Genomic DNA, 18,943 nt, shown 5'->3' with positions numbered 1-18,943 from the left:
ATGATTGGAATATTTTCGCTATGGTTAGCTGTCAAAAATGAAAAAGTCGTTTTGTCAGAATCGACTACCGGCATTTTATTGTTATAATTTATTTAGTTTAATTGTGTGTAAAACCTAGGTGTAAAATTGCTGTAATTTAAAATGACCAACGTGCTGGAGCTTAGAGATACAAAAACGATTCCAGATGTAATTCATGAATATCCAATTTATTTAAAAAATGAAAACGTCCCTTTAGTCATTGATAACGGTATGATTTTTTGAATAGTCTGATTAATCTATTGGATTTTTTTGTTAATAAAAATCGTAACATGGAAAAAGTAAACTATTCATTTTAATTAGATCAAATTTCATATTATTCTTGTTCGTCTTTTAGGATCTTATCAATGCCGTACTGGATGGGCAACTTCGCCTGAACCAATTTTAACATTTAAAAATCTGATTGCAAAGCCTCGGAAAGAGAGAGGGAAGAAGGATGCGGAGCCACCTGTTACTCCTCCAATTCAAATTGGAAACGATATCATCAACATCGAAGCTGTACGGTATGTTATCTATTTCAGTGGCACCCATATATCGTCGCTTAAGAAACAACACCGCGGAAGTCAATTAATTAAAATTTTCAGGGGCAAACAAAAACCGTCTCAAAAAATAAGTTAAAAGGTATCAATTTTCAATTTTTTGAGACGGTTTTTGTTTGCCCCTGAAAATTTTAATTAATTGACTTCCGCGGTGTTGTTTCTTAAGCGACGATATACCTATTAATTATTATGTAAGTATAATGAGCAGATTATCTATCTTCAATATTTTCTTTTATGGTCTTTCTGCGTTATGCCCAACATGCACCTTCTTTATGCCACGTATTTTAGGATTTCTCTTCCATTAAGAGTTAATGTTTCACGTGCGTACGTGACCACTGGTAGCACCCATTGGTTGAATATGTTGAACAATGGTATGTCACTTTTGAAGATACTATTCAGATGCTTAAATGCACTCTATGCCAATTTGGTTCTGCAAACAATCTCGTCATAAATATTAATCAAAATTATAAAGTTAAACATAGGTTTATTTTTTAATTTACCGAAACCAGTAATTTGGTTATCAAATTTGACTATATTTAGTAGGATTCAATCATGTAATTGCTTTATGAAAATTCCTTATGCTTAACAATATTGTATTATATCCAATGAACATAGTGTATAAAGTGTTGTTATTTCAATAGCAGCGATGAGACAGACACGGAAAAACAGGCCTCGATAACTGGGTTTCGGCAGCCATTTTATATGCATGTGAGATGTCAACCGATCAAGAACTGTCCTCGCTAACAAACATAGTTCTACGCCCATAAATTCTTTAGCTCATATCGCTAGTGAACCACTGGAACTTTTTTTCATTGACAATAATTTAAGAACACCCCATTTACATTTACAATCGCACACACACACACACTCAAACCTTAGCACTTCGAATGGGGTGCCGGACGAAATCCCGAAGGCCGAAATCCCGAATGCTGAAATCCCGAATGGCCGAAATCCCGAATGGCCGAAATCCCGAATACCGAAATCCCGAACGCTGAAATCCCGAACGGCTGGAATCCCGAAAGCCGAAATCCCGAACGCCGAAATCCCGAATGGCCGAAATCCCGAATGGCCGAAATCCCGAATACCGATATCCCGAATACCGAAATCCCGAACGCTGAAATCCCGAATGGCCGAAATCCCGAATGGCCGATATCCCGAATGGCCGAAATCCCGAAATCCCGAATGCCGAAATCCCGAACGCTGAAATCCCGAATGGCCGAAATCCCGAATGGCCGGAGTCCCGAAAGCCGAAATCCCGAATACCGAAATCCCGAATGGCCGAAATCCCGAATACCGAAACCCCGAACGCTGAAATCCCGAATGGCCGAAATCCTGAAAAATAAAAAAATACAAACATCAACAATTGCGCAATTTTTACAAGAGAGACAAAAGCCCATTTTTTCTGGAAATATAAAAAGGAAAAATAAGAAAATACAAACACCAATCATTGCGCAATCTTGAATTGCACAATTTTTGCAAGAGAGACAAAATCCATTTGTCCTACAAAATTGTCTCTCCTGCAAAAAATTGCGCAATCTGCAAAACCCATTTTCCGCAAAAAATGGGCTTTTGTCTCTCTTGTAAAAATTGCGCAATTGTTGATGTTTGTATTTTTTTATTTTTCAGGATTTCGGCCATTCGGGATTTCAGCGTTCGGGATTTCGGTATTCGGGATTTCGGCCATTCGGGATTTCGGCCATTCGGGATTTCAGCATTCGGGATTTCGGCCTTCGGGATTCCGGCCTTCGGGATTTCGACCCAAACCCCTTCGAATGTACTGTTTTGGGGGTGACAAAGCAATGTTTCGGCTTATTCGAATAATCAAAGTTATGGTGTTGGTACCTACTCTTATGATTTTTAATTCCAGATTCCAATTGAAAACTCAATTCGATCGTAATGTGGTGACGCATTTTGAAGCTCAAGAGCAGGTGTTTGACTACACGTTCAGTCACTTAGGAATCAATACAGACAGCAGCATCCAGCATCCTATCGTTATCACGGAGGCGTTTGTCAATCCAAATTACTGTCGACAGTGTATGTGGGGTTCTTTTTACCATTTTATAGGTAGAATAATGAGGTCCAAAAATAGTCTTGAGTTTGAATCTTAATTGGGTCAACCATTTTCTTTATTGATTCCTTTCAAATGTGTGTATGTAAATTCTAGGCAAGGTAATCTTTTCAGTGTAAACTGTTTCATGAAATAGATATTGTGTGTCCATCTTGTAAATTTGTATATCCCGTTTTGGATTAAAATAAGTGTTTTGTTGAATAAGCTAAGATGTACCTGTAAGATTTTTGTACCCATAACACTTGTCAAAAATCAATCCTCAGAAACCTTGTTTAATTTTTAAATTTCGATAGTATTAATTTTCTAAACCTTTATTACTTAATGGATGAACTCTACTTTCAATATTATTTTTGATTTCCTATATAATATGATGTATTAAAAATCTTGGTATTTTCAGTGATGTCCGAGTTGTTATTCGAATGCTACGGTGTGCCCTCGATTGCTTACGGAGTGGATGCATTATTTTCGTTCTACCATAACAATGTCGGAAACACAGGATTAATACTGAACTGCGGATATCACACCACGCACATTATTCCTGTCATTAGAGGAGAAGTTATTGCCCAACATGCAAGACGAATCAATTTAGGTACGACATGTTCGCAATTAAATCGATACTAATTTTAATTTTACAATATTAGTTTTTTTTATCATTATTCAAGATCGAGAGTATTATGAACAACCAGATTGAGTCTCTGCATAAATTTTCATGTGCAGCTTTTTACTCATTGGGTCAATGTTGAATTTATATTCATTTATCTTAATCGATTACGAAGCTGACAGCCTTTCGATTGGCAGAATTTAACTTCTCAAATAAACATAGTTATTAGAAATAATGCGCATAGTCGGATCGATAGAACTCACCCGGAAAGTGAAAGAAATGAAGTTCGAATCCCACTAGGTCCAACTTTCTAAAAAATATTTTTTCTGACGTTTTTAAAAATCATGTATTTTCTTTAGTGAATAATATTCCAGAATAACCTGATACAATAATTATTGTAAATTATTTATATTGTGCCTAGTCTAGATCAAGATACATCGATTCAGTAATAAACCGTTTGCACTGTTGGAATATTTGACACTTAACAAAAAATTATGATCATTTGATGTGATATAAATGTCTAAGAATTTTTGTATTCTGACATTGATGGACATCATTCTAAGGATTCGAAATCGTCAGGTATCATAAACCATCACTGGTTTATTTATTTATTTTACATACGATGACCATGACAAATTACAAATTTAAAGCGCTTACAAAATGACATAAAAAATAACTGTTGATAATATTACACATGTACATATAATGTACAATGTATAATATAATGTACAACAGTATAATGTAGTTCCTTCTTAAATTAATGCTAAAGGCCGGTTGGTTTATCGCTGTCCGATTGAACATTTGTTTAAAAATATCTATTGGTAGTTTTGTATTTACATATTACAACATTTTTCGTAGGTCGTATTCTTATTTGTCCGGTACAAATCTTGCAATCGATGTTTAACTAACTTCCCGACTAGCTAGACATTTGAAACTTTTAGAATATATTAGAACACGATGCCAATGCATTCTTTTAATACTTTTAGCCATCTTTAAGTAGAATTGAATTCATTTTCAGTTAATTCTGTTTTGTATGAAAAGTTATTTCGGAAGAAATCCGTAATCCAATCCACTATTATTGGTTGCTAGGGGTCTAGAGTCCTAGCAACTAAATTATTATGGAAATCAATATGAAATGTCATTTTGACATTTCAGTATTATTTCTATTAAGTACAAATTTTTTTGATCGTTTAAGCTAGTCAAGTCAAGTTTATATGATTCAACAGAAAATTTAAAAACGTATATAAAAAGTTCTTTTTATCTTGTAATTATTATTCTCATAAGCACTATGGGTTGCTTTATAATTCTTGAATTGAATACCTAAGATCTGAGGCATTTTTTATATAACATAAACGAAAATTTACATATTACAATTTCAGGTGGTTTCCAAATGATAACATATTTACACAGACTATTACAACTAAAGTATCCTGTCCATCTGAATGCGGTGACTCCTTCGCGGGCCGAAGAATTGCTCCTGCAACACTGTTTCATTGCTCTCGACTATCAGGAAGAACTCAAGAAATGGACTGACCCCGAACACTATGAAACTAATGTCAGAAAGATACAACTGCCTTACACCCAGCCGATTGTAAATCCCAATTTATCAGGTCTGTTGGTACATTCATTTCGACGGATTGGCTTGAAACTGTAACTTTCCGAGTATGGCCCCGTGCAGGTAATAATTAATAAAGTCAGGCGACAGCATCAAATTGACAGCATTGATAGGGGTCACTAAGTAATTATTTTAATAATGTGATGGTAAATACAATCAGCTACTTATTCACTTGTCCATATGCAATCTCCAATAGTTTGCAATGACATTTTAAGTAAGAAAATATATGGGAAGACTGTTTAATGTATCAAGCAATAGATATTTTTAAGTGTAATTAAAAGTTTTAAGACTCACAACAGTGTAGATTATTCAATCACGAGTCAAAATAAGCGTTGAGACGATCCAATTGGTATCTGAATCATTGTGTAATTGCTATTTAAGGTTGACGATTGCGAGTAAAATATATACTTGATGTTTTAGTTGAAGCCCAAAAAGAAAGAAAGAAAGAGATGGCAAAAAGACTAATAGAAATTAATGCGAGGAAGCGAGAGGAAAAACTCGCAGAAGATGAAGAACAACTGAATCAACTTTTAGCATTACAGGTAAAACTAATTACAGTGGAACCCCGATCTACCGTTCTCGCATAAATCATTTTCCCGCACGGATCGTTCATTTTTGAAAGTCCCGCCAAACACCCATAAGAACAATGTTAAGTAATCCCGCATTGACCGTTCCCCGATTTATCGTTTTCCTCGATCTATTGTCTAAATATTATGGTTCCGTCACAAATATTATCCCGATTGACCGTTTTTGTTGAATATTTTTCATTTCGCTTTCGAATAACAATATGCATATCGTGTTTTAAGAAACAACACCGCGTAAGTCCCCATTTGGCGGTTTTGAGTTTTGAATAATATTTGAATAAAAAAAATCCTACACCGTGTTCCTTCTGTGGAAAAATTCTTTTTGAATGAAAAAATGATTTTTTTTTAACTAAACACAAAAAAAATAAGTTAAAATGTATCAATTTTCAATTTTTTGAGACGTTTTCTGTTTCCCCTGAAAATTTTAATTAATTGACTTCCGCGGTGTTGTTTCTTAAGGGGGGACATGCTCGTCGAAGGTCAAAATTGAGTTTTTATTGTATTTTCAAACCATTATCCTGGACACTCCTTAAACGTTGTAGATAATCTATTTATATAATTTTGAAGCCTTATTATTCTTTATAGTTATTTTAAACATTTGATGACTGCATAAAGTATTTTTGTTACATAAAATAGTATTCTTTTAAACCTCTCGCTCTAATGTTTTAGAATATAGTCATATTTCGGTACATAACTGTGCAGTGGTGTTAAGATTTTTTACGTTTATTAATTTTTAAACGCATTTATAAAACTATTAGTATAATTTATTACGAGATATTTTTTGTAAAATATTCACGATAAAAAATTATATTGATAATCTCTGTGATCCCAAATTTTACAAGAATTAGGCATTTTATTATTCAAAAAATCGGCAAGATTAACACATTTGAAGATGATTCTAAAGATACTTATTATAAGCCATGTTTTTGACCATTCAAGTGTGATAAACATCTTATGAATAATGATTGCTTTATAATAATTATTGACCTAAGAATAAGGTAGTGTTTTTTTGAAAAACGCCATTTCTTTTGTCATTCCCTAGTGGTTAAGCTACAACATACGGCCGTAGCCATAAATTTACAAACTATAGTTAAAGTAGGGAGTAAAATTATGTTAACGCGCGTGTTTGAACATGTACCTAACCAATTTTTCTTTTATTTTTTTTTAAACGGTACATGTTCAAACACGCGCGTTAATATCATTTTACTCCCTACTTCAATTATAGTTTTTCGATTTATGGCTACGGCCGTATGTTATAGCTTAACTACTGGGGAATGACAAAAGAAATGGCGTATTTCAAAAAAACTTTACCTTATTCTTAGGTCAATAATTATTATAAAGCAATCATTATTCATAAGATGTTTATCACACTTGAATGTCGAAGACATAGTTTATAATAAGTATCTTTAAAATCATCTTCAAATGTGTTAATCTTGCCGATTTTTTGAATAATAAAATGCCTAATTCTTGTAAAATTTGGGATCACAGAGATTATCAATATAATTTTTTATCGTGAATATTTTACAAAAATTATCTCGTAATAAATTATACTAATAGTTTTATAAATGCGTTTAAAAATTAATAAACCTAAAAAATCTTAACACCACTGCACAGTTATGTACCGAAATATGACTATATTCTAAAACATTAGAGCGAGAGGTTTAAAAGAATACTATTTTATGTAACAAAAATACTTTATGCAGTCATCAAATGTTTAAAATAACTATAAAGGATAATAAGGCTTCAAAATTATATAAATAGATTATCTACAACGTTTAAGGAGTGTCCAGGATCATGGTTTTAAAATACAATAAAAACTCAATTTTGACCTACGACGAGCACGTGGGCCGTTAAGCGACGATATATAATAATTTTATATACCTAATTTAACTTAAAATCACCCACAGTCATGAGCACCTACCTATATATCTTCTTCTTCTTCCACCCTGTCACGTCCCAACATTGGGGCATAGGGCAAGCACAAGTTGGCGCCACTTCCCTCGGTCCATCGCCAACTCCTGCGCCTCCCGCCATGTCAGACCTGCAGCACGTAGGTCGCTTTTGTAGCACCGCTGCAGGGTGAGGGAGGGCCGGCCACGGCGACGGAACCCTTGAGGCTGTGCCACAAGGGTACGAAGTCTCGCGATCTTGGGGGCCTTCGGATTACGTGTCCCAGCCACGTAAATCGTCTCTTCGTGATAACTTCAATCACCGAAGGCTGTTGTGTCTGCTCACGAACTCGGGTGTTTGTAACGCAGTCGTACCAATGTACCCCTAAGATTCGGCAGAGACATCGATTCTCAAAGCTCAAATGCTGAGACTCTTGAAGCTTAGTAAGATGCCATGTCTCACAGCCATACAGGAGCACAGGTAGCATGCACGCGTTAAACAAACGACATTTGGTCCTCACAGAATACAGCCTTGACCTCCATGCTACTCCAAGCTGGTTGTCATGTTACATTTCATGTGACATGTCTACATCTTAAACGCAAACTTAAATAAATATCGTTAATTAATTAACAAATAAATTTGGCACAACCTTGTTGACATTGTGTGTCAACCCTGCACCTTAAAACAATAAACCGTTATAAATCAACCAATAAAAAGTCTTCCCGCTTTTTAAAGCATGACGCAATAATCTGTCACAAGGGGAAGGGGAAATAACAAACAAATTATTCCCGGCCGCAAAAATATCAATCACTCCAATTTCAGTATTCATTCCGTATGGACGTCTTCCGATTAACGTAATAGAACAGTTCAACACCATTTGAAGATGCTTCCTTTCGGACGGGAAGTATCTTTAACCACAGTTCCAGCCAAGTTGTAATACCAGCCATCAGTTAAAATAAGTTAAGTAATCAAAACCAATTAAATACTCTATGACCCGTACCAAACAAATATACCTCGAATTTGTATTAAATTTCTATTTTTTTGTATCTATTCTAAATTTCAATGTTGTACGCTTGTTATACGAAATTGTGTTGTGTGTAATTAAATAACTCTTTTAACAAACTTCACTAGGTATGTTCTTATTTTTCATTGCTAATTTTATTTGTAAAATACACACTTGAGGCGCCCAAATCTATAATTTCTATTTTCAAACGAGGTTACTTCTTTTTTTTTAAATATAACAATGTAGCGCCAACGCGATTGGCACCTTTTTAGTATAAAATATAACATGGTTGAACGCAGAGCCCGCCACACCCATGCGGATTCCAAGCTCATCAGAAATACCACCATCATCGGCAACCGTGGCCCCAAGTATTTGAATCTGGACACCAGCTCTACCTATATATCGTCGATGCACATCAAATATGGTCTATGTGACGATTTTACGAAAATGAGCTAAATATACAGTTTTTTTTCTTTTTTTTTTCTTTACCTTGTAAAATATGAACCATGTGATAATAACAAAAATTAAAGGAGATATAAAACAAACTATGTGCCAACATTCAAAACTTTGCATTTAAATATGAACCATGTGATCTTAAATGCACATGCGCCATATTTAATACGTGGCTAGTATCGGGTTTATGGTCACATGGTCCGTATTTTACATCATGATTTCACTTGTACGTGTCCTAGTTATTTTTGGAGCGAAAAACTATATAAACCACACCTAATATCACTGTTTTACTATCTGTGATCATTTGGTTTATAAATTAGCGGTAAGTTATTACGTTTTATTAAATAAATTTGATGTATTTTCATGTAAATATGCTGTGCGAATCAACTAGAGAGTGGATCCCACAAAGTGATATGGATATTTCTTTACCAATGGATTCTGATATTTCAGTAGTTCAGAAAATTAAAAAAAATCAGAAACGGATAGTCTTGGGGAAAGGGTATGTCGGCTATAAAAAACATTGCAGAAAATATCAACAAAACGAATCAAAGCAAGCAAAGTCTATTGGAATAAGATGTTCACACAAATTACCCAAGGTGGCATATAAAAATTCTTTAAGTTGTCAGAAAATAACAGAAGAGGATCGCCTGCACACATTTCACAATTTTTGGATGTTGAAAACTTGGTCGGAGAAAAAGCATATTTCCTGGGCTTTGTAGAAACACGTGCTGTAAGAAAGCATCGCAGTGAAAGTACAGCTATCACGAAGAAGAATCAAGAGCACGATATATAACTTTTTACTAAGGATGGGGATAAACAAAGTGTGCCGCAAAATGTTCATAAATACTTTGAGCATCACACAAAGCACTAGCACAAGATGGAGTTATCAGCAACACATTATTATTAATGACGGCGAAAATGTTCCCCCCAACAATACAAATAAATGAGTGGCCAAGCAAACTGAAGCTGTGGAGAATGTAAAAAAGTGGCTAAATCTTCTGCCAGTTGTTCCAAGTCATTATTGGCGGTCTCAAACAAAACGACGATATGTCAAATCGTCTTTTTTATCAACTCAACACATGCTATCAGTCTTCAATATGTGGTGCACAGAGAAAATGTGCTCACTGCGAACAGAAACTTTTTCAGCAACGTTTTAAAGGCTAAAAAAGTTTCTATTCACCATCCACGCAAAGATCAATGTGATATTTGTGTAGGATTTAAATGTGAAACTCTTGGGAAAGAAATTTACGACCAACACATAACACGAAAGGAGCAAGCTAAAAAGGCCAAGAACACTGCCAAAGAATCTGCCAACGAGAGTACATTAGTTTTAACAATGGATTTGCAGAGTGTGATGTTATGCCCTAAATTTCTGGCATCTGCTGTTTACTACAAACAGAAACTAAAACTACATAATTTCATCTTATATGTCCTTAATAATGCGGACGTGACTCTCTACGTGTGGCACGAAGCAGATGGAGGTGTGACCTCCAACGAGTTCACAAGTTGTATTATCAACTATTTAGGGACCAGGCCACGTAACTATAATAAGATCATCCTAATTTCTGATGGTTGTAATTACCAAAATCGGAATCGTCTACTGGCAAGAGCTTTAAGTGACTACTCAAAAATGACATCAGTCACTGTAGAACAGATATTTTTGAAGAAGGCTAATACTATGATGGAAGCCGATAATGTCCATTCTGTGCTGGAGAATTACTTCAAGTCCCCAATGTATTCTCCAAGTGATTATGTATCACGCATGCAAATGGCTCGACCCAAACAGCTGTATAATATTAAAAATGTTCATTTTGATTTTTTTTAAATCACGTAACTTTAAATACGAATTTAACTTCTTTCAGCCAGGAAATAAAGTAGGGGATCCTGTTTTCACAGATTTAAGGGTTCTGAAATATGGCTAGTTGCTTCAACGCCGCAAGACTAGCTATGTTCCCCATTGCCACTGTATAACAGAGCCCTTGCCTTGTCTGACTCCAAATTCAGGCATTTGGAAGAATTAAAACTTGTGATAGACAAAGTTCATCACCCTTTTTATGATTCCCTAATGTCCATGTAGGAATTGGAGCAAAAACTTTAATCTAGTTTTTTTGTGTTGTGAATTATGTTCCAATTAATAATGTCACTATTGTATAAAAACACTTCGTTTTGTTGGTCTTATTTATAGTTATTTTGTTTGATGGATGTACGATTTGAAATAAAAATAACATTAAAACGAAGTTGTGTTTATTTTTTCTATAGAGAATGATTAATATCCATGCTTTCAATATTGTTAAAGAATAACAATTTATTCTTAAAGAAAGAGGGAAAATGTAAATGACGGTCTCGACTTTGAATTGAAGGTTACGGGTTTGATTCCCGCTACACCGCCAACATGTTTTACATGGATGTTTTTACTGTATAAATATGGGTGCTGGTGCTGCAAGTCTGGGTGTTTTGATGACCCAATGATAAGTGTTAAACCTCACGGGAAGATGGAAAAAACATTATCAGCCGATGTCAAATAAATGTTTGCCAAAACAGAAAATTAATAAATTATTTTGTAATAAAAAAGTCATATCCTCTGCACAATTCCATTGTCATAGTATGTCCATAACATTCACATAAATTTTGTGATAATGGAATCTCATATTTTAATTCTGTTAACTAGACACCAGACTAGTGCCTAGTTATCAAATTTGAATAATTTTGAATGATATATTTTGATAGCTAGTATTAAAAATGGTTCATGTGACGAAAACTGTGCATAGAATATGAACCATGTGCAAAAAACGCAGTAAAATGCCATTTTCTTGTTCAAAATAGTAAATATTGGCAATAAAATGTATTTTCACATGGAATAAATATTTTTTCCCTAATTTGTCCATAAATAGAAGTGTTATTTTCCATTCCGTTTTTTTTTTAAACAGTTTTTATCGATTTTCTCAGAATGTACTCAGAGTCACATAGACCATATTTGATGTGCATCGACGATATATTAAATTGTAATTCTTAAAAAAATTTACATACTATTGCAAGTTACCTGATGGTTCAGTGAATCCAAGTGCATAGGAAACCATGTTGAGTAAATTGACTTAAAAGTTAAATGGGTACACGACTAAAAATTCTACATATGTAACTGTTGAAATCTAAAAATGAGGTCTGGTTCTTAATAATTAATGATAGATTATAGTGATTATACGTATGGCAAGAAAAACACACTGACTTATGTAATATTGTTTGAAGAGATACTGGTCAGAAACATTCAAATTACGTTACTATAACCATAATAAAATTTTGTATTCATGGGTTCATCGAATGTAATCCAATGAAATGCTTATGTTTCCTTGCCTTTTTCGTAGATAAATATATACATACGTCATATTATATTGTGATTTGACAACTGCTCCTAACTATTTTTTTTACTTATATGTATATTGCTTGTACCACTTTAATACTCAGCTTCTCAATTCTTTTATTCTTTAGGATTTACTGGATGACGGAGATGATGATGAGTTTTACAGAGCCATTCAGTCCACTGATATAAAAAATGAAGAAGATCTTCAGGTATCCTTTGTCTATGTTCTTAAAAATTGTGATTTTACCACACTATTCTTAAAGTGGTTTCCATTGGATTTTATTGGGTTTTCTGATTTTTTGTCAACTGTTGGATTAATTAATGTTTCAGCGTCAAATAAACGTATTGAATGGTCGAATTGAAAAGATACGGCAGAAGATCGTAGCGGCGGCCACGGCAGAAACCGACTCCATCTTGACAGTGGATGATAAAATCTCGGTTGTAAGCACCAGTAAAGCGCACCCGCCTTCCGATCCCGCCATGCTGCCCATGTGGGTGGAAGAATACAAGAAGAAGGTGAATTTTTTAACTGTATCAAATCTGTAAATGATTCAAATTCAAGTCCTTATATTTCACCGGATTTACTATTATTTGTTGCTAATTTGTTGGGAATTTGGACATAACATGACAAACCTATTTATATCTGGCATTTCCCAAATTTACAATACACTTAAATACATAACTTAAAACTAAAAATTATATTGATTTTTTTAAATGCATTCACTTTTTCTCTATTCTTGTTGCACAACATATAAAACAAATAGTGGGAAAGGAAAATGCAGATAAGTCTAGTTGTCAGGATAGCCAAAAAATGATTTTTGAGTTTTGCACAATATCGTCCTATTTTACTTTCGCTGACCGATACATTTGGGAATAAAAACAGTCGATTATTATTCATTTGGTCACCAATTTTTCCTCTGCAACTTTCGGAGTATGTACAATTTTTTAATTGGAAAAGAAAGATTTGTAAACTGTTTGCTCTGTTAGAGAGGCGAGATCCTGGCGGGACGCTTACTGCGTAAGCAGAGGCGGGTTGACATGGCCAAGCGGAGAACGGCAGCGGCACAGGAGCGGATGCGCCTCATCTCACACCTCGCCAAAAAGGAAAAGGCCAATGATGACTTTGGAATGAGAGATGAGGACTGGGACGTTTATAAGACAATCAGCCGAGAAGGTGCCCCCTCACTAATTTATTACTTTTATGTTAATTGCGTGCCAGTCTGTAGTGAATAGTGATGATACAAAAAATAATTTTAAAAGACGTTTATTTCATCGACACCTAAATATGCCTTGTTTATCTCCTAAAAAACGATAAATAAAACCAAAGAAGTTAATTAACCACTGATTTTACAAAAAATATTTCTAAATATGTCCAATTCCGATTATATCAAAGAAACATTATGCCTACTTATTAACTCATATAGTGCTAACAACGGGACTGGCGCGTTTGGAGCAGTTGGCCATTAGATATAATTAACGTGTTATTTGAATGTGGTAATTAAAATGTCAGCAGTGATTGTGTTTAATGTTGTCGTGGTGTATGAGTTTCGATTTACTGCAATGTAATAACATATCGTCCTGAATCCTGTTTGTCTGTGGGTGCCTTATAGGCCGTCAATGGAAATAGGCCAAAACGAACCATTTATGACGGTCTCATCTTACGCCGGAACCGTTTAGTACCATAATAAAACTAGTCGAGCGTTCATGCAGTTGCCTGCCAATTTGTATATTTGGATGCAGTTGTGTTCCATTATGCTCCATTCGAATAACAGTGTTCGGACATGCTCGTCTATTTGAAACAAAAGAATATTTTCTAAAAGGGAGGAACGTATCTTGTCATTTGAGAATTCTGTTTCATATTATTATATCTCGACCATGTCTGATCATAATAGGATCATATGGGCCTCCACAGAGTAGAGGTTTGTATTAACAGATTTTGTTTTTTTTTTTACGAGAAATGGATGTCAGCCACTTGCTCAACCTATTAGGTCCATACCCTGACTCACACACAAATTGAAAAACAATATGTGTACTTGCCAGACCCAGGATTCGAACCTGGGACCCACGGCGTGATAGTCCAACGCTTAAGCCGCGCGACCACAGTGGACGAAAATTATATAATATTGTATAATTATCAATACATTTATGAATTTTACATTTTCAGGAAACGACTCTGATTCCGATGCTGAGAATGAGAAGTTGTTGGAAATTGAAGAGGTGCTTCGAGAGTACGACCCAAACTTTACAGGAGGAGTGGCCGGAGACACCACCCAAGCCGGTCTATCTGAGGCACATCAGTTGCATGTCGGCATCGAGAGGTTGAGGTCAGTAACATATCTTTTTACTATTTCTAATTATTTTACCATGTAGGTGCACAGCGGAAATAAAGTAGGCTAGAAAAGCATTAATGCAATGAGTATAAATGTAGTAATTACATTGACTGGTGAAATTTGCATCCAGATAGTAATTTTGACTCGACACTAATTTTCAGTTCATGGACTATAAGTGTTGTAGCATTGGTAATTATTACATGTCGCTATATGTATCTATGTAGTCCAGATAGTGGCGGTTCATGAACTGCATTTTTTTCATATTGGTTAATTTCCTCTTCTTTCGTGGCACTACACCCCAGGTGGATCTTGCCTGCTACAAATTTTTTCACTCTGCTCAGTATTCCGTTCTCCTTTTCCGAATGATGGTTACCAGCGCTCGCAAGTCTTTCTGGTACCGGTAGCGAAGATGGGTTTTGAAGGGAGGTAGGCTATGTTAGATGACTGAAAAACAGTGCTAGGACAGTCATATTTGAGGGGCTCTAAGTTGAATTTTATTCAATTATCGGTAACCTTTTTGTCTACCGAGCTACTGAAGGTTTGCAAAACACGCGAAAAATAAATATGTTTACAAACTCAACCAAAAATGGGCTAAAAGCTATTGGGTAAGCGCCTCCGTCTCACCCATACAATTTGAAATATTATGTCTGACATCGTCAATTTGCTTTAGACACCGCATGTTGTGTTCTCTATTGAATGGGTGGAAAGGCTGTGGAATCGAGTTTCACTGCTTAATTTTATGTAAATACTATTTCTTCTACTACACATTACATTTAAGTGGGTAAATATTAAATAAGTGTGTTTTGTGCTATTATACGCTAATCATTAAGGTAGGCTCTAAATATTCGCCTAGTATGGAGTCTTCACCACTGCTGTATACAATGTCGTGATTTTCCTTCACTCAGTCCTTGGCCAGAGTGACCGCGCGGGCAGCAGGGTATGAAACTCAAATGTATAACCGTGTAAAATGTGCGAAAAAAGACACTGTCTACGAACATTTCACACAAGGTTATACGTTATACGTTTGAGTTGCGCACGCCGCTGCTGCCCGCCGCCCGCTCCACCACTGTGTTCTAGCACAGGTTTCTTTCTGGTTCACTTGACTTTTGAGACGCTTGATCATTGATGAAAACAAATAACCTGAGTTACCCTTGCTGCACAGTATATACTAGATATGTGCTATATTTCAGAGCGCCAGAACTTCTCTTTGAACCGTTTATGATGGGTAACATGGAGGCCGGATTGGCGGAGAGCCTAGAATATGTTTTGAAGAAATTTAACCACGAAGACCAGCTTGAGCTCGCTAATAATGTTTTTATCACTGGGGGTTGTGGTAGTTTTTCAGGTACTTATTAATTTTATACTTTAATTTACATAATTATTATTAACCAATATGTAAATTACGAGTTATGTGTCCCAATTAAATTAATAAGTTAATTTTTAGATAGATAACATAGGAACTTAATCTTTTCAAAGCAGGATGGTTATTAGGTCATTTGGTGTTGACCGGATAAGGAAAACCTGTTGCTAGCAGTCTGACCTCACCCTAGATTGACTGTGAACATAATTTTCATTTTATTTTACTTACAGTCGATTGTAGTTTTTGATCTGCCATGGCACGTGGCTGCTAGGTTTGAAGTGAGCTGGTCAATTTTATTTATTAATTTTTTATACACCAAAAACAAAACTAAAATTCTGGACAAGAAATGCGAGCCTTTAAAATCAATTTTGGTACTGTTCGGTTATACGGAATACAGCGGAAAACGCATTTTGAAAATAGCCGATAAACTGGATTATTTGTTAGTTTGGGTTAGGTTAGGTTAGGTTAACCTAACAAATAATCCAGTTTATCGGCTATTTTCAAAATGTGTTTTCCACTGTATTCCGTATAACCGAACATACCTCAATTTTTGTTTTAAATCCTAGTAACAGTTCATGGTTATTGGTGGTAATTTAATACATAATTAATATGTACCATAGGGATACTGTGTCAAAGAAATTGACCTACTATGTATAATTTTTTTTTTAAATTGTTATATATTTTACTTAATGTGATATAATTGATTGAGCTAAAAATTAAAAGTGCATAAGGTGATAATAAAAATACCTTCATTACCTAATCTAATGTTTACGAGGCATTTCTCCTGAGACCAGTTTTAATAATTATTTATGAGTATGCTTATGTTTCATACAAAATAGTTGAAACTTTTTTCACGCATACATAAGTACTTATTATGTGGTAATGTGAAAGCTGAACCTAAAAGCGCCTGTACACGTGCATGGAATTACTGTCCGCAATAGTGCTTATTTTAAACTATCATGACAATAAATGTTTACACGTAAAAGTGCTGACTGTCTCTCCAATCTCATTCTTCGAGAGTAAGCGAGGCGCGATGTTGTCATTTTATACTACTAATCCGACAGGTCGTATTGAAAATCGGTTAAGCTCAATAAATGAGTAGTTCGTTTTTTTACCGGCATGTTCGCCCCTATCGCTCTACTGCGGAGGCGCATATCGAAAATAATCTTATCAACTGCAGGATAATACATGTTTCCCCATTCATTTTCTTACTGTGCACAGTAAATCTATGCACGTGTAAACGGGGTACAACTCATTTTTTACTTCTACACTTTTAATGCTCAGTCACACAATTAATTGTTTGTACAATGATTGATTTTCATTGGGCATGTTATTGTGACAGGATTAAAAGAAAGATTATCGAGAGAACTTCTAGAGATGCGGCCATTCCAGACGCCACACAAAATCAACATGGCTTCCGACCCGTCCACAGATGCGTGGAGAGGTGCACGGTCCTTTGCTTGCGATGAAGATTTGAATAATTACCTGTTCACTCGTCAGGAGTACAACGAAATGGGCGGAGAGTACTTCAAAGAACATTACGCCAGCAATAAGTATTCCAAGAGTCCAGCGCCCATTATGGATTTGACACTGGGGCCTGCCGGTGATGGCAATGTTATCAAAGAAGAAATTATTGATATTTGACTCTACTAAAAAAAAAAATTGATAGTTTCTCAAGTGTATTTTTAATTGAAGTAAAGTTTGGAAGATTAAATACTGTACTCGTGTTTTTCATTTTACTTACCTACTTTACCCTATATCAGGGATGGCGAACCTTTTTACGTAAGCGTGCCAAAATTTCCCAAATAATATTTTTCAACTGTGACGTGCCGAGCAGTTATGGGGAAAATAGTTTTTAAAAATTCTACTAAAAAATGATGATGTTCTAGATACCACTCACAGAACATAGCACACACATAGCTTTATCTAGCTAGACATTTGAAACTTTTAGAATATATCAGAACACGATGCCGCCAATGCATTCTTTTAATACTTTTAGCCAACTTTAAGCAGAATTGAATTCATTTTCAGTTAATTCTGTTTTGTATGGAAAGTTATTTCAAAAATCCGTAAAAAGTAAGACTATTATTGGTTGCTAAGGGGGTGGTCCTAGCAACTAAATTATTAATATATACGTGCGTTACTATGGAAATCAAAATGACATTTCAGTTTTCTATATTTGTTTGTTTTTTATTTACTTCATATAAAGTACAAGTTTGATTGACAGTCAGCTGGAATAGCATTGCAAGTGACGTTGCTACTTTGGTACAAAAAATAATCAAATCCATTATAATAAAGTTTTAAACATAAATGCCAGTGCAATTAATAACATAATTTGGATTATTACTATCATAGAATGTCAAGTTGCAATATGTAGAACATTGTTCTATTGCAGGAATTGGCAATCTTTTGATATAAAAGAGCCAAATATGCGTAGCACGATTGGGTTTTTTCAAGAGCCATAAATATATATTTTAAAGAAGGGGGGGGGGGGGTTAAAAGAGAAAGTCGCAATGTTGCTCTGGCTGATGCTTCAATTATTGTCTGCTAGATGGTGTTGTGAATTGTACAGTTAATTAAAAGTAATCTAGTCTTCATCATAAGTTGTATATGTACCTGATTTCAAAAATCAATATAATTTGTGGTATAGGGCGGGTTGAGGTTATCAATAAGGTAAACTATCAAATAATGAAATCAAAGCGGAGCTAAAATGACGCATTTATTAATTTTGTATCAAACATGTATGTAGCCAGTTTTGGAACAAAATCTAATACAAATAATAACTAATCCACAATATATGGTAGTACAAAAACACAACACTTTAAGATAAAAACATGTCTCTCTTATATGTTATTTATTATACGATTATAATTAAACATATTATTATTGAATACACATATTTATAATATTCTCTATATTTATCAATATTGGTAAAACAATAATAATTATTAGAATATTTTCATTTACTTATTATTCTTCAGCCTCTAAACTTCATCGAGGAAATTCTTTCATCTTTACTCACGAGCAATATCTAAGAGTCGAGGATTTTAATGAAGATTACGGCGGACGTTCACACTATCGATCCGTCACCCCTCACCAGTCACTCACC

The 18,943-nt window shown here is 34.8% G+C and overlaps 1 protein-coding gene across 1 annotated transcript; it reads left to right on the top strand.

Annotated features, from left to right (window-relative positions):
- Positions 1 to 17,561, top strand: Arp5 (Actin-related protein 5). Its single transcript, XM_085943401.1, has 12 exons — positions 1 to 247; positions 374 to 539; positions 2,443 to 2,609; positions 3,041 to 3,232; positions 4,624 to 4,854; positions 5,280 to 5,401; positions 12,273 to 12,353; positions 12,475 to 12,660; positions 13,132 to 13,318; positions 14,309 to 14,468; positions 15,665 to 15,819; positions 17,177 to 17,561. The coding sequence occupies exons 1-12, from the start codon at positions 142 to 144 to the stop codon at positions 17,476 to 17,478; spliced, it is 2,055 nt and encodes a 684-aa protein (XP_085799527.1). The 5' UTR covers positions 1 to 141; the 3' UTR covers positions 17,479 to 17,561.
- The last annotated feature ends 1,382 nt before the right edge of the window (positions 17,562 to 18,943 follow it).

The sequence above is a fragment of the Rhyacophila brunnea genome, unplaced genomic scaffold (assembly GCF_057557595.1).
Source record: "Rhyacophila brunnea isolate RB1 unplaced genomic scaffold, BYU_Rbru_1.0 scaffold_16, whole genome shotgun sequence".
Lineage (NCBI taxonomy): Eukaryota > Metazoa > Arthropoda > Insecta > Trichoptera > Rhyacophilidae > Rhyacophila > Rhyacophila brunnea.
This window is presented reverse-complemented; position numbering and strand designations above follow the sequence as displayed.

What these genes read in the sequence shown, in the direction of transcription:
- Arp5 (XM_085943401.1), top strand. Translation starts at nt 142, where the DNA reads ATGACCAACGTGCTGGAGCTTAGAGATACAAAAACGATTCCAGATGTA. An exon ending in TGCAAGACGAATCAATTTAG is followed by an intron (nt 3,233 to 4,623) that starts GTACGACATGTT and finishes TTACAATTTCAG; the next exon opens with GTGGTTTCCAAATGATAACA. An exon ending in GGGTTGTGGTAGTTTTTCAG is followed by an intron (nt 15,820 to 17,176) that starts GTACTTATTAAT and finishes TTATTGTGACAG; the next exon opens with GATTAAAAGAAAGATTATCG.